This window comes from Vanessa cardui, chromosome 29 (genome assembly GCF_905220365.1).
Source record: "Vanessa cardui chromosome 29, ilVanCard2.1, whole genome shotgun sequence".
Classification (NCBI taxonomy): domain Eukaryota; kingdom Metazoa; phylum Arthropoda; class Insecta; order Lepidoptera; family Nymphalidae; genus Vanessa; species Vanessa cardui.
In genome coordinates this window covers 898,447-921,288 of record NC_061151.1, presented here as the reverse complement: position 1 = coordinate 921,288, position 22,842 = coordinate 898,447, and the positions used below count along the sequence as shown (strand labels likewise).

Sequence of the window (22,842 nt, the reverse complement as noted above, 5' to 3'; positions counted from 1 at the left end):
CCATCTCGACTCCCGTTCACGCTCATCCATTTTATTTTGGCTCATGATTCGCTGGCGTTCATCCTAATTTTTGAGACATTCTTCTCCGTCAATTTTTCCATTTCCTTTTGCATAATAGTCCACTGGCTTACATCTAATTTGAGATCTTGGCATTCCCTAATTTCAGACGTTTGCGGCGAAACGGATTTACGCAACGCAGAAGTCTTTAAGGGCGTTATATTTTGCTCGGGTTGCTCGAGACGCATCTTTAAGGGTTGTTCCACAGCGCGCAAGGCTAAGACCGGTAACAGGCGGCGCCGGCGCAGGTCGCGTTATCGGAGGGGGGATGATAATGGGGTCATCGAACTCGCCAGATTGAACTCTTTAATGACTGACAGCAATTCGGAATCGTCCAAGTTAAGGTAATTACTCTTGTTCTAATAGTATAAATTTGAAAGTAACTCTGTTTGTCTGTTGCTCTTTCACGAGCAATAACAGCCTGTAATTTCCCACTGCTGGGCTTAAGGACTCCTCTCCCTTTGAGAAGGTTTGGAACATATTCCACCACGCTGTTCCAATGCGGGTTGGTGTAATACACATGTGGCGGAATTTCTTGTCACATGCAGGTTTCCTCACAATGTTTTCCTTCACAGCTGAACACGAGATGAATTATAAAGACAAATTAAGCACATGAATCAGCGGTGCTTGCCTGGGTTTGAACCCGCAATCATCGGTTAAGATGCAAGCATTATAACCACTGGGCCATCTCGACTCTCACGAGCAAACCAATGAACTTTATTTGATGAAATTTTATATGAACCAAATTTGAACTCCATGGAAGGACATAGGCTACTTTTTTTGCCAAACACATGACAACAAAACCTATAAAACGCAAGCGAAGCTACGGGCAACATTTAGTAACTTTATATACTCATACCAAACATACTACAGGATTTGTTTATCCGCGACATCACATTAGAAACATCTAAAATTATTAGTGTTACTTAACTATCCATGTATCATATACAACCTTCCTCTCGAATCACTCTATCTATTAAAATACCGCATCGAAATCCTTTGCGTAATGTTAAAGATCTAAGCATACATAGAGCAGACAGCGGTAAGTGACTTTGTTTTATACTATACACAGTTTTTAGTCTGGATGAAGCGTTTTTAATATTTGCATAAGACAGTAAATATTCGTCAAATAAATTCAACTTTTTTTGTTTTATTTACTAGATTTTTTTTTGCACGTAGAGACTAACTTAGAGAAAAAAAATTACAGTCAATATGCTTATGAAAATGAATTATTAAAACACCAAATATAATGAAATATGTCTTTGTATTATCTTTATTCTATGCTATGTAAAATTTTAATTAAATAATATTATGCATTGATAATTTAGTATAGTACGACACAACTTAGATGTCGCATCGGCAAAATTCGTAAAACCGATCACATCCGAATTAAGTACGCTATCCCAAATTATCAATATTTATTTCTCATACGAATATGATCTTTGCATAAACGTAATAACTTGTAATATCATATGACCTAATATATTCGTCAATTTGACGCGTCGATTTACATTCACTTGTTTTCTCTGACGCGTGAATCTTTAGCGACGAATAGCATCGAATGGCGCGATTGGAAGCTATTTCTATTGGTTGTGTAAATCGGCAGTAATCGGTTTTATTTTCATTCCATTGCATTTTCCGATGCTACATCTAATTTGTGTCTTACTTTAGTTACTTAGAAAGCTCGAGATCCTGTGGATTTGGAGACTTAATCCATAATTAATTTGACGAAAGACCCGCTGAGTTTTATGTAATGATATTGATAATGACTATTGTGTGTTTAGCAAGCAACCGAGTGACGCAACGAGGGTTTTGAAGGAATCTCGCGTAAAGGTAAGTATTTTAGTATCGAATTTGAAGTATACTCCATCAAAAGTACTAATTATTTACTGATCAGTTATTTAGCTTACATACAGACTTTCAACTTTTTTTTTTTTTTTTATGGAATAGGTTGGCGTACGATTATATGGGCCACGTGATGGTAAGTGGTCACCATCACCCATAGACAATGACGCTGTAAGAAATATTAACCATTCCTTACATCGTCAATGCGCCACCAACCTTGGAAACTCAGATGGTATGTCCCTTGTGTCTGTAGTTACACTGGCTCACTCATCCGTCAAACCGGAACACAACAATACTGCGTACTGTTGTTTAGCGGTAGAATATCTGATGAGTGGGTGGCACAAAGCCCAACCACCAAGTAAACTCGACCTTTTTAAGCAAAGATCAGACTGTTCCAATACACTTTAAGTTGCACAGACAGAATTCAGTAGAATTCTGTGCCAAGTCTACGTCATGTGGACTTATCATAAGAATTCAAAAATGCTCATACGATATTTCTGTCTATTATTTTAGATAAAAGATGACAAGTTGAAGAAGGCCAGCGTTGGTGAGTCAATAATACAATATTATTAGAAATCTTTAGTTAACAACAATACTCAGTATTGTTTTTTGATGGCATCTGATGATTGGACATTCCCAAGCTTGCCCGAGGTTAAACCCATGCAGGTTTCCTCATGATTTTCTCGTTTACCAAGAACGATATGAATTATAAAATCATACATACGTGTTGTGTTTGTTGTGCTTATACACGCTTGTTGATCGCTTTTCCCCTCGGCTCTTAATATATAATAATATATGAGTAGTTGCGCTTCACAGTAACATCTACACATTCAACATTCTACATCATTTATCACTACCAACATAATAATCGTAATGATCACCACCTCCACCACCATCATCACCATCTCCACCATCAGAACTACCACCACCATCACCACCACTGTCATCATCATTACCACAATTATCATCATCATTTGCAGCCGCCACTCGACCACTCGCTGTAATTGCTATGTACCTACTTTTTTCACAGTACACATGCTTTCAATTTAAAACTATTAATGTGATAGTCATAAAAATATTTTTCTTTTTATTAATAAAACATATTTTTTAGACATGGCAACAACAACGGATGTAACGCAGGAATTGTTGCAGAACATATATTCTGTGGACAACAAGTAAGTTTATCTTTTTGATTTATTAACTAGCTGTGCCCGCGACATTGTACGCCTTTGAATAAACCATAAATATGATTGTAGCCTAACTCCCTATTGTATCAGTTATCTGCCAGTGAGAGTCCCATCAAAATCGGTTCAGCCGTTCTAGAGATTAGCCGGAAAAACAAACGGATAGAAACACCGACAAAAATTGTAGATAATGTTATTTTGGTATATGTACCGTGTATACATACATATGCATTGAGTAAAAAAGGGCTATTTTAATATTACAAACAGACACTACAATTTTATTATATGTAACCAAAACTTTCCTCACAATCATTAGTTATTTATCCAGAACTGTTATACAATCAAAACCTACTCAAGATTGATTATTTGCTTTTATTCCATCCCGACAATTAAAGTAAGAATCAAAATCAAAATAAACTTTTTTCAAGTGGGCTTTTACAAGCACTTTTGAATCGTCATTTAACAATTAAGTGAAGCTACCACCGGTTCGGAAAGTAGATTCTACCGAGAGGAACCGGAAAGAAATTCAGTAGTTACCTTCTCTTTTTCAACATTTGAAAAATACAAAGTCATGTTAATTAATACAATTATTAAAATTAATATATCCGGCGTGGAAGTCAACAGGTATTAATACCACGCTTTTTTATCATCTGTGAAATCTTGTATTGAATAATCACGCCCCTCCTCCGACTGTATTCCTTTTATTCGTTACATCGCCAATGCGCCACAAACCTTGGGAACTAAGATGTTATGTACCTTTTGTAACACTGGCTCACTCACCCTTGAAACTGGAACACAACAATACCAAGTACTGTTTGTTGTTTGGCAGTAGAATATCTGATGAGTATGTGGTATCTACCCAGACGGGCTTGCACAAAGCCCTACCACCAAGTAACATGTCCAAAGGTGTTGAAAATCAATGTAAAATGTAACAATTATTTAAATCAAAATTTCTGCTGATAATATTCGTTTTGTGTTATGTGACAAACCTTTGAAAAAAGGCATTTTTGAATAAATTAAGTATTATTTTCAACTTTCGTTGATAAATAATCATATTTAAACTCATAATATATGCTGATTACAATCATTGATACTTTATTTTTCGCATTGTCAAATAGCCTATTGCATTAATTGTATTTTCTTTCACAGTAATAAAATGTTCGCATCATCAGCCAAGCCGAGAAAAACAATTAGAGATGAAAAGGAAACCCACAACGCAGTAAGCCTTGCTGAAGTTTTATTTCAAGATCCGTTTAGCGATGTGACTTGGGAGTAATAACTATACTTGACGACTTCCCTGGTCGAGTGTGTTCACCAGTTTTCAAGGGTACGCCACTCCGAGGTCCCGGGTTCGTCCAGTCCAGTCGATGTAGAAAAAGTTCATTAGATTTCTATGTTTTCTCGGGTCTGGGTGTTTGTCGTCGTTACTTCTGATTTACCATAACACAAGTGCGTTAGCTACTTACATTGGGATACATTGTATGTGTTGTTGTCCAATATTTATTTATTGGACATACCATCATTATAACCAATCCAAAGAAGAAAAAGTTAAATAAACCATAGAACCTCAGTATTTACACTAATAACAGTCCATGACTGATATCTCTCTCTTTCTCCTGTGCATTTATTATTCCCATCTGATGGTGGGATCTGCCTTCCTAGTCTTTTGCTCCCCTTCGCTCTATTTCACGTATCGTTTTCAGTAACATTGCAGGAACTAAGATCTTTTCTGGCCATATCTGTCCATCTGGTTTTAGGTCGCTCTGTGGGTCTTATATCTTAACGTTACTGGGTTTTAACCCTGTAACGTTAATCTTGGTCTCTAAATTTCCTTTGTATTCTGGAGATCTTTTCTGATGTGCCCAAACCAACGCAGTATGCTTTCTTGGAGCTTGTCGTCAATGTCATGTACTCCCAGGCTACCGCGAACGTACTCGTTGCGAATTTTATCAAGTCTGGTCACTCCGCACATCTTGCAAGCACTGGACATGGCGATGAGTCAAGGCCCACGTTTCGCTACCATAGGTAAGGACTGGTCCATGAGTCCATGACTGATATATCTGCAGATATATTATTTTATCATTACATAGTGTAAAACAAAGTCACTTACCGCTGTCTGTCCCTGTGTGCCCCATGTATGCTTAGATCTTTAAAATTACGCAATAGATTTTGATGTGGATAAAGTCAAAAATCTTTATTCAAAAAAGAAGTGTTTATATTTTTTTATTGATAGTCAAAAATCTACCACCAGTTCGGAATGCAACACCTCAGACCTGACAAGAACCGGCGAAAGAAACTCAGCGGGATCTATTTTTCTTTTTTTTAATGCCATGTTACAATTTACAATAATAAATATATTTTTGTTATTTGAAACATCCTACAGGCGATCATCTCATTCTCCAGGTGTGCAGCCAACTAAAAAGTCATTAGTGCTGTAATATCGTTTAGCACTCAAATGCTCTTTAACGATTCTTTTGAATTTTCTAATTGAATATTGTTGAATGTTTTCTGGGATCCTCTTGTAAAAACGTATACATTGCCCCGAAAAAGAGTCACTAACCCTGTGTAATCGGGTAATAGGCATAACAAGTTTTTCTTGGAATGTACGTCACAATACATCTTTTATGTTTTATAAGTTATGAGAGCAGATGGCCCGTTGGTTAGAACACGTGCATCTTAACTGATGATTTCGGGTTCAAACCCAGGCAAGCACCACTATATATATATGCTTAATTTATGTTTATAATTCATCTCTATATTTCATCGAAATCCTGTTTTCCACCAACCCGCACTGGAACAGCGTGTTGGAAATGTTCCAAACCCTCTCCTTAATGAAAGAGGGGGCTTTAAACATACAGCTTGGCTTTTTAACATACAGCTTGTGTCAGTCTAAGAAGGTCAAAAGTTAAACAAACGTTACATTTACGTGCCATTTGGTAATATATCTCCTATCTTTATTTATAATACAGCAAAGTCAACAAATCCTTCTTGGGGCAAGGTATCCGTTTCTATAATAAAACTCCGCAGACATTTTTAACTTTGCCGTTTCGTAAATTCAAATCGTTTGTTGTTTGTATGTTATACACTTTCTTTAATTACCAGCCAGCTTATATTTGAGTGGATTTTAATGCCTAATATTCCACCCATTTGTTTCAGAAAAACAACCTTTACAGTGACGTCAGAATAGCAGGTGATTCTTTTTTAATTTTTTTCCTGTAGTTTCTTTGTTTCAATTTCGGTAGTTACTTATAATATTGGTAGTAATGTTAAGTTGTAAATACAGACATAAATTGATATAAATATAGATATAGAAGAAGGGTTCGTAACGCCCTCTTGGGAACGTACTGCACACTCGTTAGATCTTCAACCGCTAAACAACAGTACTCAGTATTGTTGTGTTCCGGTTTGAAGGGTGAGTGAGCCAGTGTAACTACAGGCACAAGGGACATAACATCTTAGTTCCCTTGGTTGGTGGCGCATTGACGATGTAAGGAATAGTAAATTTTTCTTACAGCGTCATTGTCTATGGGTGATGATGACCACTTACCATCAGGTGGCCCATAAGCTCGTCCGCCAACCTATTACATAAAAAAAATACCACCTAACAGCAGTTCTCTGTATTTTTGTGTTTTTGTTTGAAAGGTGAGCCAGTGTTACTATAGGCATAAGTGATATCTTAGTGTGTGTGTGATGTATTATGTGTATGTGGATCTGGAAATAATCAAAAGTGATAAATTTTAAGCGTCTTTTGGCGTTTTGGTACCAGAGCTCGGCGCTTCGAGGGAGATGGCTCACGTTGCTCTGAGGAGGCGATCAGAAGTCCCGGTGATCATAAAATCGGAGTGAGTTGTGTCATAATTATTACATGCACTAATCATTACATAGTATACAACAAAGTCGCTTTCCGCTGTCTCCCTATGTATGCTTGGATCTTTAAAATTACGCAAAAAATTTTGATGCGCTTTTTAACAGTAGTTATTCTTCCACCAAATAACAATACTCAGTATTGTTGTGTTCCGGTTTGAAGGGTGAGTGAGCCAGTGTAACTACAGGCACAAGGGACATAGCATCTTAGTTACCAAGGTTGGTGGCACATTGACGATGTAAGGAATTGTAATATTTCTTACAGCGTCATTGTCTATGGGTGATGGTGACCACTTACCATCAGGTAGCCCATATGCTCCTCCGCCAACCTATACCATAAAAGAATAATATGTTATACATGGACAATATAGCAGAGAAACGCTGATCATTTTAGAAGTTTCTAATGTGATGTCGTAAATACACAATATCTGTAGTATATTTAGTATCAGTATTGTCCCCGTACGACGCCGGAGCTGGTCGCTAGTGTTATATAAAAAAAGAATTGGAAAAGTATTACCGTTTAAAGTTGACCTCCTGTGTTCATGTTTGCTTAATGTGTGTATGTTTTGTATTCCACTGTGTCGCTTCGTATCGCATTTTATCGCGTCATATAGCATCGCAACTATTAAATACGCCACTAGAATGTATAACATTATACATTCTAGTTATTTATTGTTGGTTTTATTTTTATATTATTGCCCTGAAGTTTACAATATTTTTTAAATGTCGTTCCATGCGCGACTCTTGTTTTTTTAATAATCCGTTTGCGCGGGAAAACATGTTGCATTATTTTATACAGCCATACCAATGACGTTCTAAAATCGATTACACTTTTACGAAAACGGATACACTTAGAAAATATGAGTTTATTAAATATATAATTATAATATAAATGTATTAGCATAAAGAAGTATTTCTAACACAACCAACTTTATCGTATGGCACCACTCCACAGTGTCACATCGTTTGAACATTGCTATTAACAATATCCACAGTAATATCCCTTTAAAGTATAATATGTTTTTTCCTATCAGGTCGTGTCTCCGGCAAATGAGGTCAAAGAACAGATCATACACGACTCAAGAATCGGGTTAGTATTGAATATGGTCACCTTAACGACCATACTCAGAGCTAGCGCGCACTGGTGACTTTTGGCACGGTGACTTTAAAGTGTTTGTCATTGTCACGTCACGTTTCCAAAGTGGAGTGCGCTGATTAATAGAGAGTGACAAAACATTTTCGAAATCGAAGTGTAACGAATTAAGTGAAACAATATACATATATCTTCATTCATATGACATTTGACTGAAGAGGCCAACATTGATTCACGTTAAATAGCTTTTTATCCTACTACTATTATAAAGGCGAAAGTTTGTATGTATGGATGTATGGATGTTTGTTACTCTTTCACGTAAAAACTACTGAATGGATTTGAATGAAATTTTACCACAATATAGCTTATATATCAGAATAACACATAGGCTACAATTTTTGAGGTTTCTAATGTGAGGTCGTAAAAAACACATTTTTGCGCTTACATTGCAAACGCTCACTGAATCCTACAAGATAGATCAAAACAATGTACTACAGTATTGTACAACTTAAAAAGGTCTACAAAAAAGTCCGTGATATATGTTTATCTCTTAGGAATAACCCACAATAACCATTTTTTATCCTTTACTTTGTACGAGAAATAATGGCTTATTTACGAAGCGATTTTAAGCGATTACTAGACTAGACGGGACGAACCTGAAGTCCACGCGAACGAAGTCGCGGGAAAAAGCTAGTTACTCATAAAGAAACCGTTTTCACAGTGAGCTAGCTATGTAACTTAGTAGTAGAATTCTAAGGCAGTGTCCACAATGCACAGTGACACAAAAAAAAACAAAACAATATATATATACATTAAAATTTCAATAACGTCAAATTTGAACGTTATATATAGAATAACATTTACTGAAATTTTTCATATAACTTTTCCCTTACGAGAATATTTTTATTCCCTTTTAAAGGTAGCTTGTATAGTTTTAACTGATTAAATATTTATAGGTATTTTATGTAAAGGTAATCCTTAAAAATTCGATAACATCACATAGGTTACGATCCCAATGTGAGTAGCTAAAGCACTTGTGTTGTGGAAAATCAGAAGTAACGATGGCACCAAACATCCAGACCCAAGACAACATTAAAAACTAATGAATTTTACTACATGCTCTCGGCCGGTACCCAAGACCTCGGAGTGGCATACCCATGAAAACCAGTGTACGCACCAGTCGACCACGAATGTCATCAAAATCCATACCCAACATATAAAATGTTGAATAATTAATCTATATGAGGATAGTTTAGTCAGGAAACTTGGTAGAGCTTTGTGCAGGCCTAGATAGGTACCACTCACCCATCAAATATTCCACCGTTAACCTGCAATACACAGTATCGTTGTATTCCGGTTTGACGTGAGTCAGCCAGTGTAACTACAGGCACAAGTGATAAAACATCTTTAGCGACGTAATGTATAATATAGCAAAAATGCGAAAGTAACTTACGGCCAAACTACTGAACCAATTTTGATGAAATTTGGTATTAAACTCGATTTAACAAGCTTGATCCCCATGGCTACATTTTTTATCCAAAATCTACTACCATACCCTCCACCACAAGGGTAAATATACGAGCGGTTTTATTATATGGTTTTTTTTTTGTTATATTTATTTCTTATTCCAGATACTTCTGGTGATACCCAATATTCAAAGGGAATAGTTAACAAGTAAGTGTAATCACTACATATTATAAAACAAAGTCCCCTTGCCGCGTCTGTCTGTGCATGTTCACGATAAACTCCAAAACTACTGAACTGATTTTCATGCGGTTTCGCTAATAGACACAGGGATTTCTGAGGAAGGTTTAGGTATATCATTTATTAATGGTTTTGTGTAAATAAGTTGAAATAGTACGACGTTTGTTAAACGTGTCGGAAAACAGTAACAAAAAATATATAAATGAAAGGGAAACAACTTATGTCCACTCGTGCGAAGCCGGGCGAACCGCTAGTACCGCATCAAGGTTCGTCACCTTAAGATCTATTTTCGCGTGCTCAGTGTGAGCGATAATCTGCTTCACCGATCGAGAGTGACATATTGCGTCGCAGTGATTTGATGTTTAGATTCAAAAGGTACTAAGAGCTTAAGACTCGATAAAGGAATGAAAACTCTGATTGTTCTTAGTGACCAACTGTTAGCAAGTAATTTGTCGATGCGTTATCAACAGTATGTAATATAAATAATCCAAATAATTTCATATACAAAGTGTCTTTTTTAATTTTAGGCACTGGATGGACAGACGTTTTAGAAGCATAGTGAAACTACCATACAAAAGTTGTTAGTAAAATTAAATCTTAGCTATTATTAATAGTAGTATAGTAACAGCCTGTAAATTTCCCACTAAGACTAAGACCTCCTCTCGCTTTGAAGAGAAGGTTTAGTGAAAATTCCCCACGCTACTCCAATGCGGATTCACATGTGGTAGGAATTTTGTTGACATTAGACAGATGCAGGTTTCCTAACGATGTTTTCCTTCATAGCTAACCTTAAAAAAATTATAAACACAAATTAAGCACATGAAAATTCAGTGGTGCCTGCCTGTGCCTATCATTAATGGTAGTATATATTTGTATGAAAATGGCTATTTGTCTGAGATTCATAGAATCTGAACCTAACTTACCTCTCCTAGGGAGGAGGACACATACAGGCTCTTAATTTTAAGTTAAGTTGAATTCGTGACTGATTGATTCTTATTACATATAAGTATCTACAGGCACAAGGGACATAACTTCTAGTTCCCGAGGTTGTTGGCGCATTGGCGATGTCTGGTCGCCTTCCAATTAATATCAAGTGGTCACTCGTAGACAAAACGAGTCGACAATCAGTGGCGGATTTACCAATAGGCTAAGTAGGCAGGAGCCTAGGGCGGCAGATTTAGAGGCGCGGCAAATTTAGCCCAAATTTGTTATTATCTTATAGAAATAAGAAAATACTTATAATTATACGTATACACATTACGTCCGTAATCAGTATTCTCTTCACTGCATAGTGGGTTGGAAAAATAATCCAGCACTGACAGAAGTATCACCTAATTCATAATCATATTATAAAATCCGATGGAACACAAATCAAAAAGTTGCAATTTCAAAATAAATGTAAGTAGGTAATTAATTTAAATTTCAAAAGTCAGTAGGGGCGACAAAAATTGAATAGCCTACTAGCCTACCACTGTCGACAATTGTTAGGAGTATTGAGGACGCATACACAAATTAAATATTAAACCTGTATTATGTATTGAATACTTGTCAACTTTGTTCTCTCGTCTGACGTCTATATAAATTGTGCACTGTCATTACATATACATAAAATAAATAGTTAAATAATCGCCTTTACTTTTATTTCATCAACAATAAGTCTTAATATTGTATTTTTACAGTTACGAAGAACATTCTTAATCGTAGTTCCCTCGTCAATTCGATATGCAGCGAGAATGAAAAGAAGTACGTTTAAAAATCTAATTTTTTTAATAGTAAATTAAATTAAAGCTAAGATGTAAACTAACTAGTCTTTAAAAAATGTTACGTCGAGCAAAGGTATTGATATGTAAAGCCTACGGTGTTTGTGATTATAATAAATTCCACACAAGTTTTTAACTTTGCCGTTTCATAAATTCTAATCATTTGTAAAAAATACAGGCCAAGTGAAAGAGCGTAGAATTAATACTTGTTGTATATTTTAATTAAATAACTTGTATATTTTAATTAAATAACACAAGGGTATTTTTAATTGTGAAAAAGTTTAACGACTGAATTTCTTATCGGTCCTTCTCGGTAAAATCTACTTTCCGAACCGGTGGTAGCCTCACTTAAGTACTTATATTAGTATATTTTGATTTTTGAGTGAGCGATCTCCTTACATTCAAGCCATAAGAATGATTGTGTAGCAAGGGATTATTTTTGCGCGGTGTGTTAAAAATGACCGATGTTATTCAGGAAGTCTTCGTTCCCAAGGTAGTTTACTTAAGAATGGGACCTAAGGTTAATAAATAATTCTGAAGCGAAATTGTATTTTTATGCAGGTTAGCGAAAGGCCAAATGGGCCAGCTCGTGGTAAGTGGTAAGATAAGAGCTACCTACTCAGTCGGGTTTCCAGAAAACCTTATCACATTTGCATATATTGCACAAATTTGCTAGTCAGCCTTCCTAATTTATCTATATGTCATAACTTTTTTATATTAGCGAACTGATAAGTCTTCAAAACAATTTGTGAATTGATTAATGTACCTATTACCAGCAATATATAGCACATTATGATATACATATGTCAAAGATATCTATCTTTGTTTTATTATGTACTTATATGATCTTCTATGTATCTCTTTTTGTGTTATATTTCTGCGTTTATTTCAGATGTACATTAAGAAGATTTAAAGGATTATTTCGTCAGGAAATCACGGAACATCAGCGTAAGTTTTTACCCTTCAATCTCTTGCGAAATATTCTTCTACGCTTTCGATAGCTACGAGAGGAGAAACACGGGAGACCCATGACTCTGTTCCCTGTTAAACCGCATTAAGTATATACTGGGTCGCTAGCGAAACATATCGTCTATTTAATAATATTTGGCGCCGAAATATTGAAATTTTCAATGTCAAATTTTAATTGGAAGTTGTCAATAACAGTTAACCTAGTTTGGTTTACGTTTTACATTTTTTTTCGTCATCTCTCTAAAATTAATTACAGGATTTTTTTTATTTTCTGCACATCTAAGACTAGCGCTTTTCAAAGTAAGACCGTAACCGATGTTTCTTTAGCAGCTACAGTATTATTATCGGTGGGACAAAAATCGGCTTACTCTATTAATATATAAGATTGTAAGATGTGTTAATAGTTGCGGTCTTTCGTCTTACCCAATACGATATCCTTATAACAATCAGCTGCCATTTCTGTCAAAGGAAACGCCGTTATGTCTTCCATTCCAAACATAGCATTAAGCATTTTGCATATACGTATTCAGGGCTTCATAGATGGGTGAACCTAACATCTTCAAAATTTCCCGATATTCCCGAGATACTAGTTGACTCTCAATCACCCTTAATTCCTAAAGTCTCATTGTCCCATGAAACTATGATGTTCAATATCACTTTTGATTTATCTTGGTGGCAGGGCTTTGTGCAAGCCCGTCTGGGTAGGTCCCATCCACTCATCAGTTATTCTACCGCCAAACAACAGTAATCAGTATTGTTGTGTTCCGGTTTGAAGGGTGAGTGAGCCAGTGTGACTACAGGCACAAAAATCTCCTATTTTCAGGTCGAGGTCTTAAAAAGTTGTTCTCAACGATAAACAGCAAAAAAGTACCTTACAAATTGGGTTGGTGAGTTGTAATTAAACGTACCATTTAAGAGTTTATATTTAAGAGGTGGATTTTAAAATGAAATACTTTCTGAACTGATATTTATACCTACCTTGAAATGTATACTAATGTGTGAGAATAAAAAAAACGGGACCAATAAATATAGAGCCGAGATGGCCCAGTGGTTAGAGTTCCACATTCCCACGTTAGCACCACTGATTTGTCATGTTGTCAAGGAAAACATCGCGAGGAAACCTGCATGTGTCAAATTTCTACGAAATTCTGCCACGTGTGACACCAATCCGTAGAATGGTTGAATATGCTCCTAACCTTCTCCTCAAATGGAGATGAGTCCTTAGCCCAGCAATGGAAATTTTACAATAACAACATATTATATCGTAATTGTTTACAGGTTAGGAATAATGGAAAACATTCCAGAAAATACTGGGTAATGTAAATCATTTCATATACGTATTTTTCATTACTGAACTGAGATGGCCCAGTGGTTAGAACGCGTCCATCTTAACCGATGATTTCGGATTCTAGCCCAGGCAAGCACCACTATATATATATGTGCTTAATTTGTGTTTATAATTCATCTAGTGCTCGGCGGTGAAGGAAAACATCGTGAGGAAACCTGCATGTGACAAATTTCATAGAAATTCTGCCACATGTGTATTCCACCAACCCGCATTGGAACAGCGTGGTGGAATATGTTCCAAATCTTCTCCTTAAAAGGGAGAGGAGGCCTTTAGCCCAGCAGTGGGAATTTACAGGCTGTTGTTTGTTGTAATTTCTAAATTCTATTCTTTTTAGATGTAAACACGTTCGTAACTCGCACAGCTATAGGTGTATGCGAAATCAAGTCATGAAATCGGCCGGTCCCACTCAGAGCGAGTGAGTATCCATTAATATTAAGACCAACAAACTCTTTACTTGGTGGTAGGGCTTTGTACAAGCAAGCATACTTATCAGATATTCTACCAATCAATAATGATATTCAGTGTTCTTGTGTTCCTATTTGGAAGCTGATTGAGTGTAAATACAGGCACAAGGGTCAACAGCTTAGTTGTCAATGTTGGTGACGTATTCGCACGTTAAAATTGTCTATGGGCAGTGGTGACTTATCATCAGGTGGCCCATTTGTTTGTCGACTACCGTTATCATAAAAAAAAATTAAATTTTACATATTTTTGTACGTTGTGAATTTTTGTTGGCTAAGCAATGGTTAATATTTCTTACAGCACCATTGTCCAACGTGGTGACCACTTACCATCAGGTTGCCCAAGATCTTGTAGGAAATAGATGCCATAGTTATTTTCAAATGCTCTATTTTCAGATTGGCTGTATTCAGAAAGAAATTGAAGAAATTTATTTTCTTCGATTTTGTCAAGACTCTGCATACTTTTAGTACGTATATGATTACTTTATGATATATGATAAAAATATTGTACAGTCAGAGTAAGAAAACCTTCGTCAGTTTTCAAATTAATTCCTTTATCAAGTCTTAAGCTCTAAGTACCTTTTGAAGCTAAACATCTAATCGTTGCGACGCAATATGTCATGCTCGATCGGTAAAGCAGATTATCGCTCATACAGAGCACACGAAAATAGATATTAAGGTGACGAACCTTTTCTTACCCCAACTTTAAAGAAATAAATAACCAGTGTCTCAGGGTTTAGTAACTTAACCGATGATTGCGAGTTCAAGAAAAGCGCTTCTGAACTTTCATGATCCTTATTTGTGCCCATCTTTCATCTCATGTGCAATAGTGAACGTATAAGTATAATAAGAAATAAGATTATACACATACCTTGAGATTCTGCTTTGTATCCACCAACAGGCATTGGAGAAGCGTAGCTAAATAAACTCCAAATCTTCAAATTGTGACATTTACAGGATTATTTTTGCTGTGCTCCTTTTAAAGATAGATTTTAGAGACTCTAATTGCTGAAATTGAATTTGAATTTGATTTGATTTGATTAAGCAAATAAACTTTCTTTAACGCTTTATTTTAATCTTATAGTAGACGTTCAGTGTGGAACAAGGTCTAATGTGCCTCGTATGTCTCCCTTGCAGTGCGCCTAAGAAATACATAGATTTCTCTGTCGTGCGGAGGCCGTAACATCTATTTGATATATTGTAGGAAAGAGATAAATATATGTATATGATGCCTGTTGAAAACAGAATGCTCTGGTGTGCCTACTTTAATACGGGGTCTCTTTGACATCGCACAGCACTAAAGAAATCCGATCATCCGATCATCATCACATCGAGTTTTAGTTTCTTAAACGTGACGGGGTCTAAGCCCCGTACCGACATTATGATAGTTTTCATATCGTTTTAAAATGCCGCAGCATTGGGCACAAACATGTTAAGGGTACAAAAACAAGATTCAGGGAGCGTATGTGTTTACATTGATATCTCGTCAGTATATTCGTGCATTCTACATCAGTATCCGGGTGTTTGAACTCTTCGCAGTGGTAAAATGTGTGCCTATAAATGGACGAAGGTACTTTTGGCTCTCATTGTATACGTCAGTCAGTCAGTTTTACTAAACTCCCAAAGCGCATCAATAGATGTCTGACCATATAGATACCATGATCGGCTTGAACCAAATGTATAGTACGATACAACTCAGATGTAGCGTCGAATGGCGCGATAGGGAGCTATTTCGGTGATCTTCATATTGATAAGCATTTTTTTTTCAGATAAGCAGTTTTTATATTTGCTGGCGTCGCAAGCTTGTACACAAGAATCCATTATGTGAACAGACTATTAAAATGTAATACGAAATAATTCGTTTTTTTTTTTTTTTTTTAAATACTGAAAGTAGGTACTATAGATTAATTCACACAATACGGCGCGCCTCTCAACGTTTATTAAATAATCACACAAATGTAATCAAAATTTGTTTTTTTTACCAGATGATAATGAAATGACAGTCTTTGCCTATCTGACTCCACACCATGGTGGCTCGTGTTTTGGGTCACGTGATATACAGACTATAAATTACAACTTAATCAAAATGTAATAAAACAATAATGTGCTTCTGTGACTCCAAATCACAATATTTTAAGTGTATTTTTATACTTATTTGCAATTAATATTTGCTGACTTCCAGGCAGGATAATATATTACATACATATGTCATTGTATTATAATTGTATTTTACTAACGTTACTTTGTTTTTTAAATGTTGAAATAGAGGTAGCTTCACTTAATATAGTTGTTAAATGCCGATTCAAAGTGCTTTTAAAAGCCTACTTGAATAAAGTATATTTTAATTTTCAATACCGAAAAGTACCCTGTCACCTGCCCTGTGCCTAGAACTTGTGTTTTCTCCCATGTCTCGGAAAGAGGGAACAACTCAGGAGTGATAGGTTGGTGCCAGAAATACAAACAGTGCAAACATGATAAAAGATTTAATTATTGTATTAACACGTTCTAGGACATTCCAGAAGCAAGTGAGAGATTTCAAAGAGGAAAAAACTATACTGCTAAGGAACATTAATTAAGACCTAATCATTAAGCATTTAGAGTTAATTAAAACAGACATTTTGTAAGATCTAATAAATAATTGTGTTAAAAATTGTAAAATAATCTATTAAATATTCCTAGAATGTTATGATAATACGTGATAAATAATCTACCAGTAATGTTTTTTTTTTAAATTGGTAATAGCAAAGACAAACTTCAGGCTTCCGCCAATTTCCTCTCATGGCGGGTAATTTAAAATGATTATCATTACGGCGTTATCTTCGGCAGTTCATCTTTGATGGTAATTGTTAAATAAGTAATGTTCTTAAGAATAAGAATAAGTGTATCTGTAAAAAGGTTTGAAATAATATACCAGTAAGTACCTTTTAATACTTTGCTTTATTAGCTATAAAAGATTCTCGCCACAATCTGAACTGATAAAAGTGTACCCCTATAGTTCAATGTTATTTCAATATTAAATGATGTAGTTTTAGTCCACGGGGCACCACTAATTTATCACATCTAACTGTGCCACCCTGAATAGTAGCTTAACAGTTAGCCCCTTACAATCGAACTCTGTAAGACGAACGCATAACCATGTATATGTAATTTGATTTAAAGGCGGTATCGATTGAAAGGAGCTAATGTCGTTAACATTTGTTTATAGTACGACGAAACTCAGATGTAGCATCGGCAAAATTCATAGAACCGATCACATCAAAATTAAGCGATCGACGAATACCGTCAAATGGCGCGATGGGGAGCTGTTTCTATTGGTTGTGTAAATCGACAGTAATCTGTGTTATTGAATTTGCCGATGCCACATCTAAGTTGTGTCGTATTTATACCTTTTGACGTCGTGCTTATCAAGCTGTTGACGTAATAAGTAATGAAGGCTGCTGATTAAAACAAGTGAATTTCTTAAAAAAACAATATATTTGAACACAATACATGAACTAAGGCTATGACTATATGTAGTTGTCGTCGGCGGGCGCGCGCTTGTAGAAGGCGCGCGACACGTCCGCCGGCGCGCGAAGACCGAGCCAGCCGCACAGGCCGCGCCGCCATAGCAGAAGCAGCGACAGCATGATTGGCACCGCCAACAACACCCCTGCACACACACAAAGACTATATAACATATTCTCAACTAGCTGTGCCCGCGACCTTATTCGTGTTTGAATTTAACAAAAAAAAATTACCTGCTGCCTGTAAAGGCGGTATACGGGCGAAAGTTTTACGTGACAACGATTTTGAGTGGTAAAATAATTTTAATGTGAATATTCATTCGTATAGTAGGAAGAAGGATGAAATAATAGTAACAATTTAAAACATTTATTTATACAAAGAATCTCGCACTGAATTTTGTCTGTCTCTCTCGCTCTTAGGCGGGCTAACCATGCCCGAGTGGAAGGGACGCGTGCCTCTCACTCGCTCTCGTTGTGAGCGCATAACGCAGTTTCTTGAAGTGTCACCCGGCAAACCAATTTATAAGACGTTGTCACGTCAATATTATTGGAGCCTAAGTTACTCCTTATTCCCGTCCCGTTAAAATCGCTTCAGCCGTTCCAGAGCTTACCCGGAACAAACAGACAGACAGACAGACAAAAATTGTAAAAAATGTTATTTTGGTATATGTACCGTGTATACATATATATGAATTGCGTAAAAAGGGCTACTTTATTTAATATTACAAACAGACACTCCAATTTTATTATATGTATAGATATAGACATATTATATTCTATAATGTTTCGTATAAATGGAAATATATTAATGATTGTATGAGAAAATGTGATTCTCATAGCATTGGTAGAAGGAACAAACACAAACTTGTTACTCCTGTTACTCGACTGCGTAGAGTCAGTAACTCCTTTGTGGGGCAATGTATACGCTTCTACAACAGGATCCCGAATGCCTCTGTTACCAAATTTAAAAAAATTAGTAAGGAACGCTTGTGTGCGAAAGGTTACTATATACCTAATAGGCTATTTGACTGGTTTTTAAAATCCATTTTATATTATTTAGTAGAGGTTAAGGAACCCAGTAAGTTGATTTTTTTTATTTCTAGTACATATTTGCGGAAAAATATCATATTAAAAATTCCATATTTAAATAACGCGCGAAAACGCTACTTGGACAATATGGCGCTGCAATGGGGTCGGTGACGTCACTTTGCTGTATTTTAATCTGTGGTACATATAGTAGAAAAGCAAGGTTTACAAGAAAGTGACTTCATCATAAGCCCTGCCAATCAGGAGCGTTTTGTGTCACGTGACAAACGTTTGAAAAAATGCATTTTTATTTATTGATTTTTGAATAAATTAAGTATTATTTTCAAGTTTCGTTGGTAAAAAACCATTTTGAAACTCATAATATACACTGATTACAATAATTCACAATTTATTTTTCGCATTTTCAAATAGCCTATTTAAATAGTTTATGATCGATAGCACACCTTGGCAATGAAACGATCGCCTCCTGGCTATTTCTATTCACATGCAATATCTATTTAATTAATTTGACAAAAAAAGACCCGCTGAGTTTCTTTCGCCGGTTCTTCTCAGATATTTAATTTGACCAGCAATAAGTAAGTTTAATACTTCCATATTGAATAAAGTTTGAATTTGAGATTCGTGAGACAGGATCACCATTAACAAAATGATCCAAGATAAACTTTTAAGAACCAGTAACAATAAAAAATAACAAAATTTTGAGTACATTGTAACTTTGTTCGTCCGCATAGTTGGAGTTACAAATGGTGACTTTGGTTTACACAATTACTGTATTAAGTAATAATTTAATTGCACTGACTAACTCAGTCTGCTGCATTGGAACTAAAAATATTAACAATCCCTTACAAGGACTATGTAACATCAACCTTTGGAACTAAAATGTTATGCCCCTTGTGACTTTAGTAACACTGGCTCACTCAACCTGCAGACTGGAACTCAACTATACTAGTAGTAGTACTATTTAATGCTATAATATATCAAGATTATGTAGTACATTCACAAAAATTTTTCTCCAAAAATATTGATAAAAGTTTCGAATTGAGAGTCAAAATGGCCCAGATTGCGGGTTCAATCCCAGGCAAGCTGTCCCTTCACCGCTGAGCACGAGATGAATTATAAAGACAAATTAAGCACATGAAACAACGGTGCTTGCCTGGGCTTGAACCCGCAATCATCGGTTAAGATGCACGCGTTCTTACCACAGGGCCATCTCGACTCCTGGGCCATCTCGACTCCAATTAATACATACCAATAAGAGTTCCCAGGAGCATGGCGCCGTCCCTCTCTGGCCTATTGCCGTACTTGTCCACACAGCGCATCGTACGATGGATGTCGTGTAAATGCTTCATGGTGTAGCCCTTCATCTCTACAGGCTCTTCACACCTAGGGAAATGGAAATTATAATTAACTAGCTGTGCCCGTGACTCCGCACGGATTTGAATTTAGCAAAACAGTTATTACTCTGTTCCCAAATTTTACTTATTAATTCTGTATTAGGCAGCTTTTGTGATATTGAGTCGTTGGTGGAAGGCACAGGTGACGGGGTAGTAGTGGCATGCGTGAACAGAATATGGCCATTGCAGCGTGACTTTTATATTACTTTACGTATAATTCGAAAATAAAATCCAGCCTTAGTTTCTCCTGATTACATCAGCTATCTGCCAGTAAAAGTCACATCAAAATAGGTCCAACTGATTCAGAAATTAGCCGGAACAAACAGACAGAAAGACATGTAAAAATTGAAAAGTTATTTTGGTATATGAACCGTATATTATAAGATATAAGAACTAGATGTCGTCCACGGCATCGGGTGGGTTGTCATGGGTTAGGCAAAAACGGTAGCCTATGTCCTTTCTTGGAGGTCAAGTTTGCTTTTTTATTATGGTATAGGTTGGCGGACGAGCATAGGGGCCACCTGATGGTAAGTGGTCACCATCGTCCATAGACAATGACGCTGTAAGAAATATTAACCATAATCCTTACAATGTGCCACCAACCTTAGAAACTAAGATGTTATGTCCCTTGTGCCTGTAGTTACACTGGCTCACTCACCCTTCAAACCGGAACACAACAATACTGAGTACTGTTATTTGGCGGTAGAATAACTGATGAGTGGGTGGTACTTACCCAGACAGGCTTGCACAAAGCCCTACAGTTGCTTCACACCAAATTTCATCAAATTCGGTTTACTAGTTTGGTCGTGAAAAAGCGTCAGACAGACAAAGTTTACAATACATTTACAATATTTATATGAATTGTTACGTTTCCAACTTACACCATTTTCTCAGAAGCGTTAACGGCTTTAGCTTCCACGAGTGGTACCAGCATGTCGACCATCCACTGCGTGCTGCAGTCGCAGAGGAAGGGATTGTTGGACACATCCACTTTGCTTAAGAGGTCCCAGCGGGAGAGGAGCCGGGAATCGACCTCTGAGAGGTTGTTTGATTGGAGGTAGAGCTGGAATATTTTATTCATATTAAGATTACTTTATTTTTATATGATTACACAGTATAAAACAAAGTCGCTTACCGCTGTCTGTCCCTATGTGTGTTTAGATCTTTGAAATTACGCAACGGATTTTGATCCCAGGTGAGCTTATTGTTGTATAATAATATACCAATCAAATCAAATCAAATCATAATAAACTTTATTCAAGTAGGCTTTTACAAGCACTTTTGAATCGTCATTTTACAAACAAGTGAAGCTACCACCGGTTCGGAAAGTAGAGTCTACCGAGAAGAACTGGCAAGAAAGTCAATGGTTACTCTTTTTCAACATTTAAAAAAACATACAGTCAATTTAGTTAATACAATTATTTAAATTAACATATCCTGCTTGGAAGTCAACAGGTACTAGCTCCACGCTTTTTTATCATCTATAAAATCTTGTATCGAATAATATGCCTTTCTACCAATGTATTTTTTAAAAACGATTTGAATTTACGAAACGGCAAAGTTAATTACCTGTAATTCCTAAATCAGTAAAATATTTTTCTGTAAGAATCATACCCTAACATGACCTTCTGGTATGCTGTCAACTATATAGATACACTGTCAACTACAGTAAAATTTAGACCGAGACAATATTAAAACATTGCTACTATTCCTATGGGCGTTGTCCCATCGTTGGAGGTAGATCCACTTTTTGAGTATTAACTAGTGTAACTTTGCCTTTAGAAGGCCGATAGTCATACTTCTATAAGCTGTTAAGTAAGTTTCATAAAGGCAAACATAAAAAAAAACATGTCGTCACCTCCTTAATAAGTGGCCAGTCATATGTTTCACCAATGTCGTCAGGTCTCGCCAAAGCCTTCGGATCAATGAAGGACAGCTTTGGGTTGAAGCTCAGGTGGAGTTTTTGCAAGTTCTCCAACCCCGCGAGTGCGCCTGCGCCGATACTCTTCAAGGCTGGCATGTTGCACATGTGTAGCTCTTGCAGTTTTCGGAGACGGGGGAATCCCCTGTATTCATTGATAAAGGTATATTTTTAATATTTTTTTTTTTTATTTATTTCTTTTTATAATAAAACATACACATTAATATATTTTACAAGCCATTAAATTTGTATTGGTTTGTATTGGCTAAGAAAAGTATTCGCATTTACTATTTATTAAAACTAAAACGGCAACATAAATAGTAAACTATAAAAGCAAAACCTAATGAGGTATAAATGCATGCATAATGAATAGATTTTAAAAGTTTTTCGCTGATAATTTGACCATAAAACGGCTGGACTATTATGTTCTTTGAGGAATTTTGGAACTAATATCCCGCTATACCAAGGAGAGTTAGTGCTATGACATACTTAAGGGAACTTCTTAAGGAAACCTCCCTCATGAGGCAGGTTTGTTTAATATGTTCTGCTCCGCTGATGCAAAATGATGGGCAAATATGCAAGAATATAAGTATCCCTGTCCTTTTTGCTCAATTATTCTATAAATACTTACTTTACTACTATCTTCTTGGTGGTAGGGCTTTGTGCAAGCCCATCTGGATAGGTACCACTCA

General features: G+C 36.2%; 2 protein-coding genes across 5 annotated transcripts in view; one reads left to right on the top strand and one right to left on the bottom strand.

Moving 5' to 3' along the window:
• Positions 1-43: 43 nt before the first annotated feature.
• On the top strand, positions 44-16,139 carry LOC124541840. Its single transcript, XM_047119749.1, has 18 exons — positions 44-56; positions 167-401; positions 1,842-1,890; positions 2,416-2,449; positions 3,014-3,077; positions 4,236-4,305; positions 6,243-6,276; positions 6,853-6,928; positions 7,985-8,040; positions 9,675-9,717; positions 10,275-10,327; positions 11,427-11,490; positions 12,400-12,455; positions 13,300-13,363; positions 13,755-13,790; positions 14,159-14,239; positions 14,682-14,752; positions 16,055-16,139. Exons 1-18 carry the CDS (start codon positions 44-46, stop codon positions 16,111-16,113), a joined length of 1,158 nt encoding a protein of 385 aa, XP_046975705.1. The 3' UTR covers positions 16,114-16,139.
• A 1,601-nt stretch (positions 16,140-17,740) lies between these two features.
• LOC124541976 (leucine-rich repeat neuronal protein 3-like) overlaps positions 17,741-22,842 on the bottom strand; it is a 29,025-nt gene continuing 23,923 nt past the window's right edge. For 3 of the 4 annotated variants that reach the window (XM_047119918.1, XM_047119919.1, XM_047119920.1), the window contains exons 7-10: positions 22,088-22,295; positions 21,111-21,292; positions 20,085-20,218; positions 18,698-18,740 (exon numbers count right to left, since the gene is read on the bottom strand). In XM_047119918.1, the coding sequence (XP_046975874.1) occupies positions 18,718-18,740; positions 20,085-20,218; positions 21,111-21,292; positions 22,088-22,295 (547 nt within the window). In that variant the 3' untranslated portion in view covers positions 18,698-18,717. Of the gene's footprint in view, positions 17,935-18,697; positions 18,741-20,084; positions 20,219-21,110; positions 21,293-22,087; positions 22,296-22,842 lie in introns of those variants that run through there. The other variant, XM_047119921.1, reaches the window with a different exon arrangement.

Bases quoted from the DNA above. Each gene is read 5' to 3' on its own strand.
- LOC124541840 (XM_047119749.1), top strand. The intron at 6,277-6,852 runs GTGATTCTTTTT...TTTTGGTACCAG, and splicing joins CAGTGACGTCAGAATAGCAG to AGCTCGGCGCTTCGAGGGAG. The intron at 8,041-9,674 runs GTTAGTATTGAA...TTCTTATTCCAG, and splicing joins ATACACGACTCAAGAATCGG to ATACTTCTGGTGATACCCAA.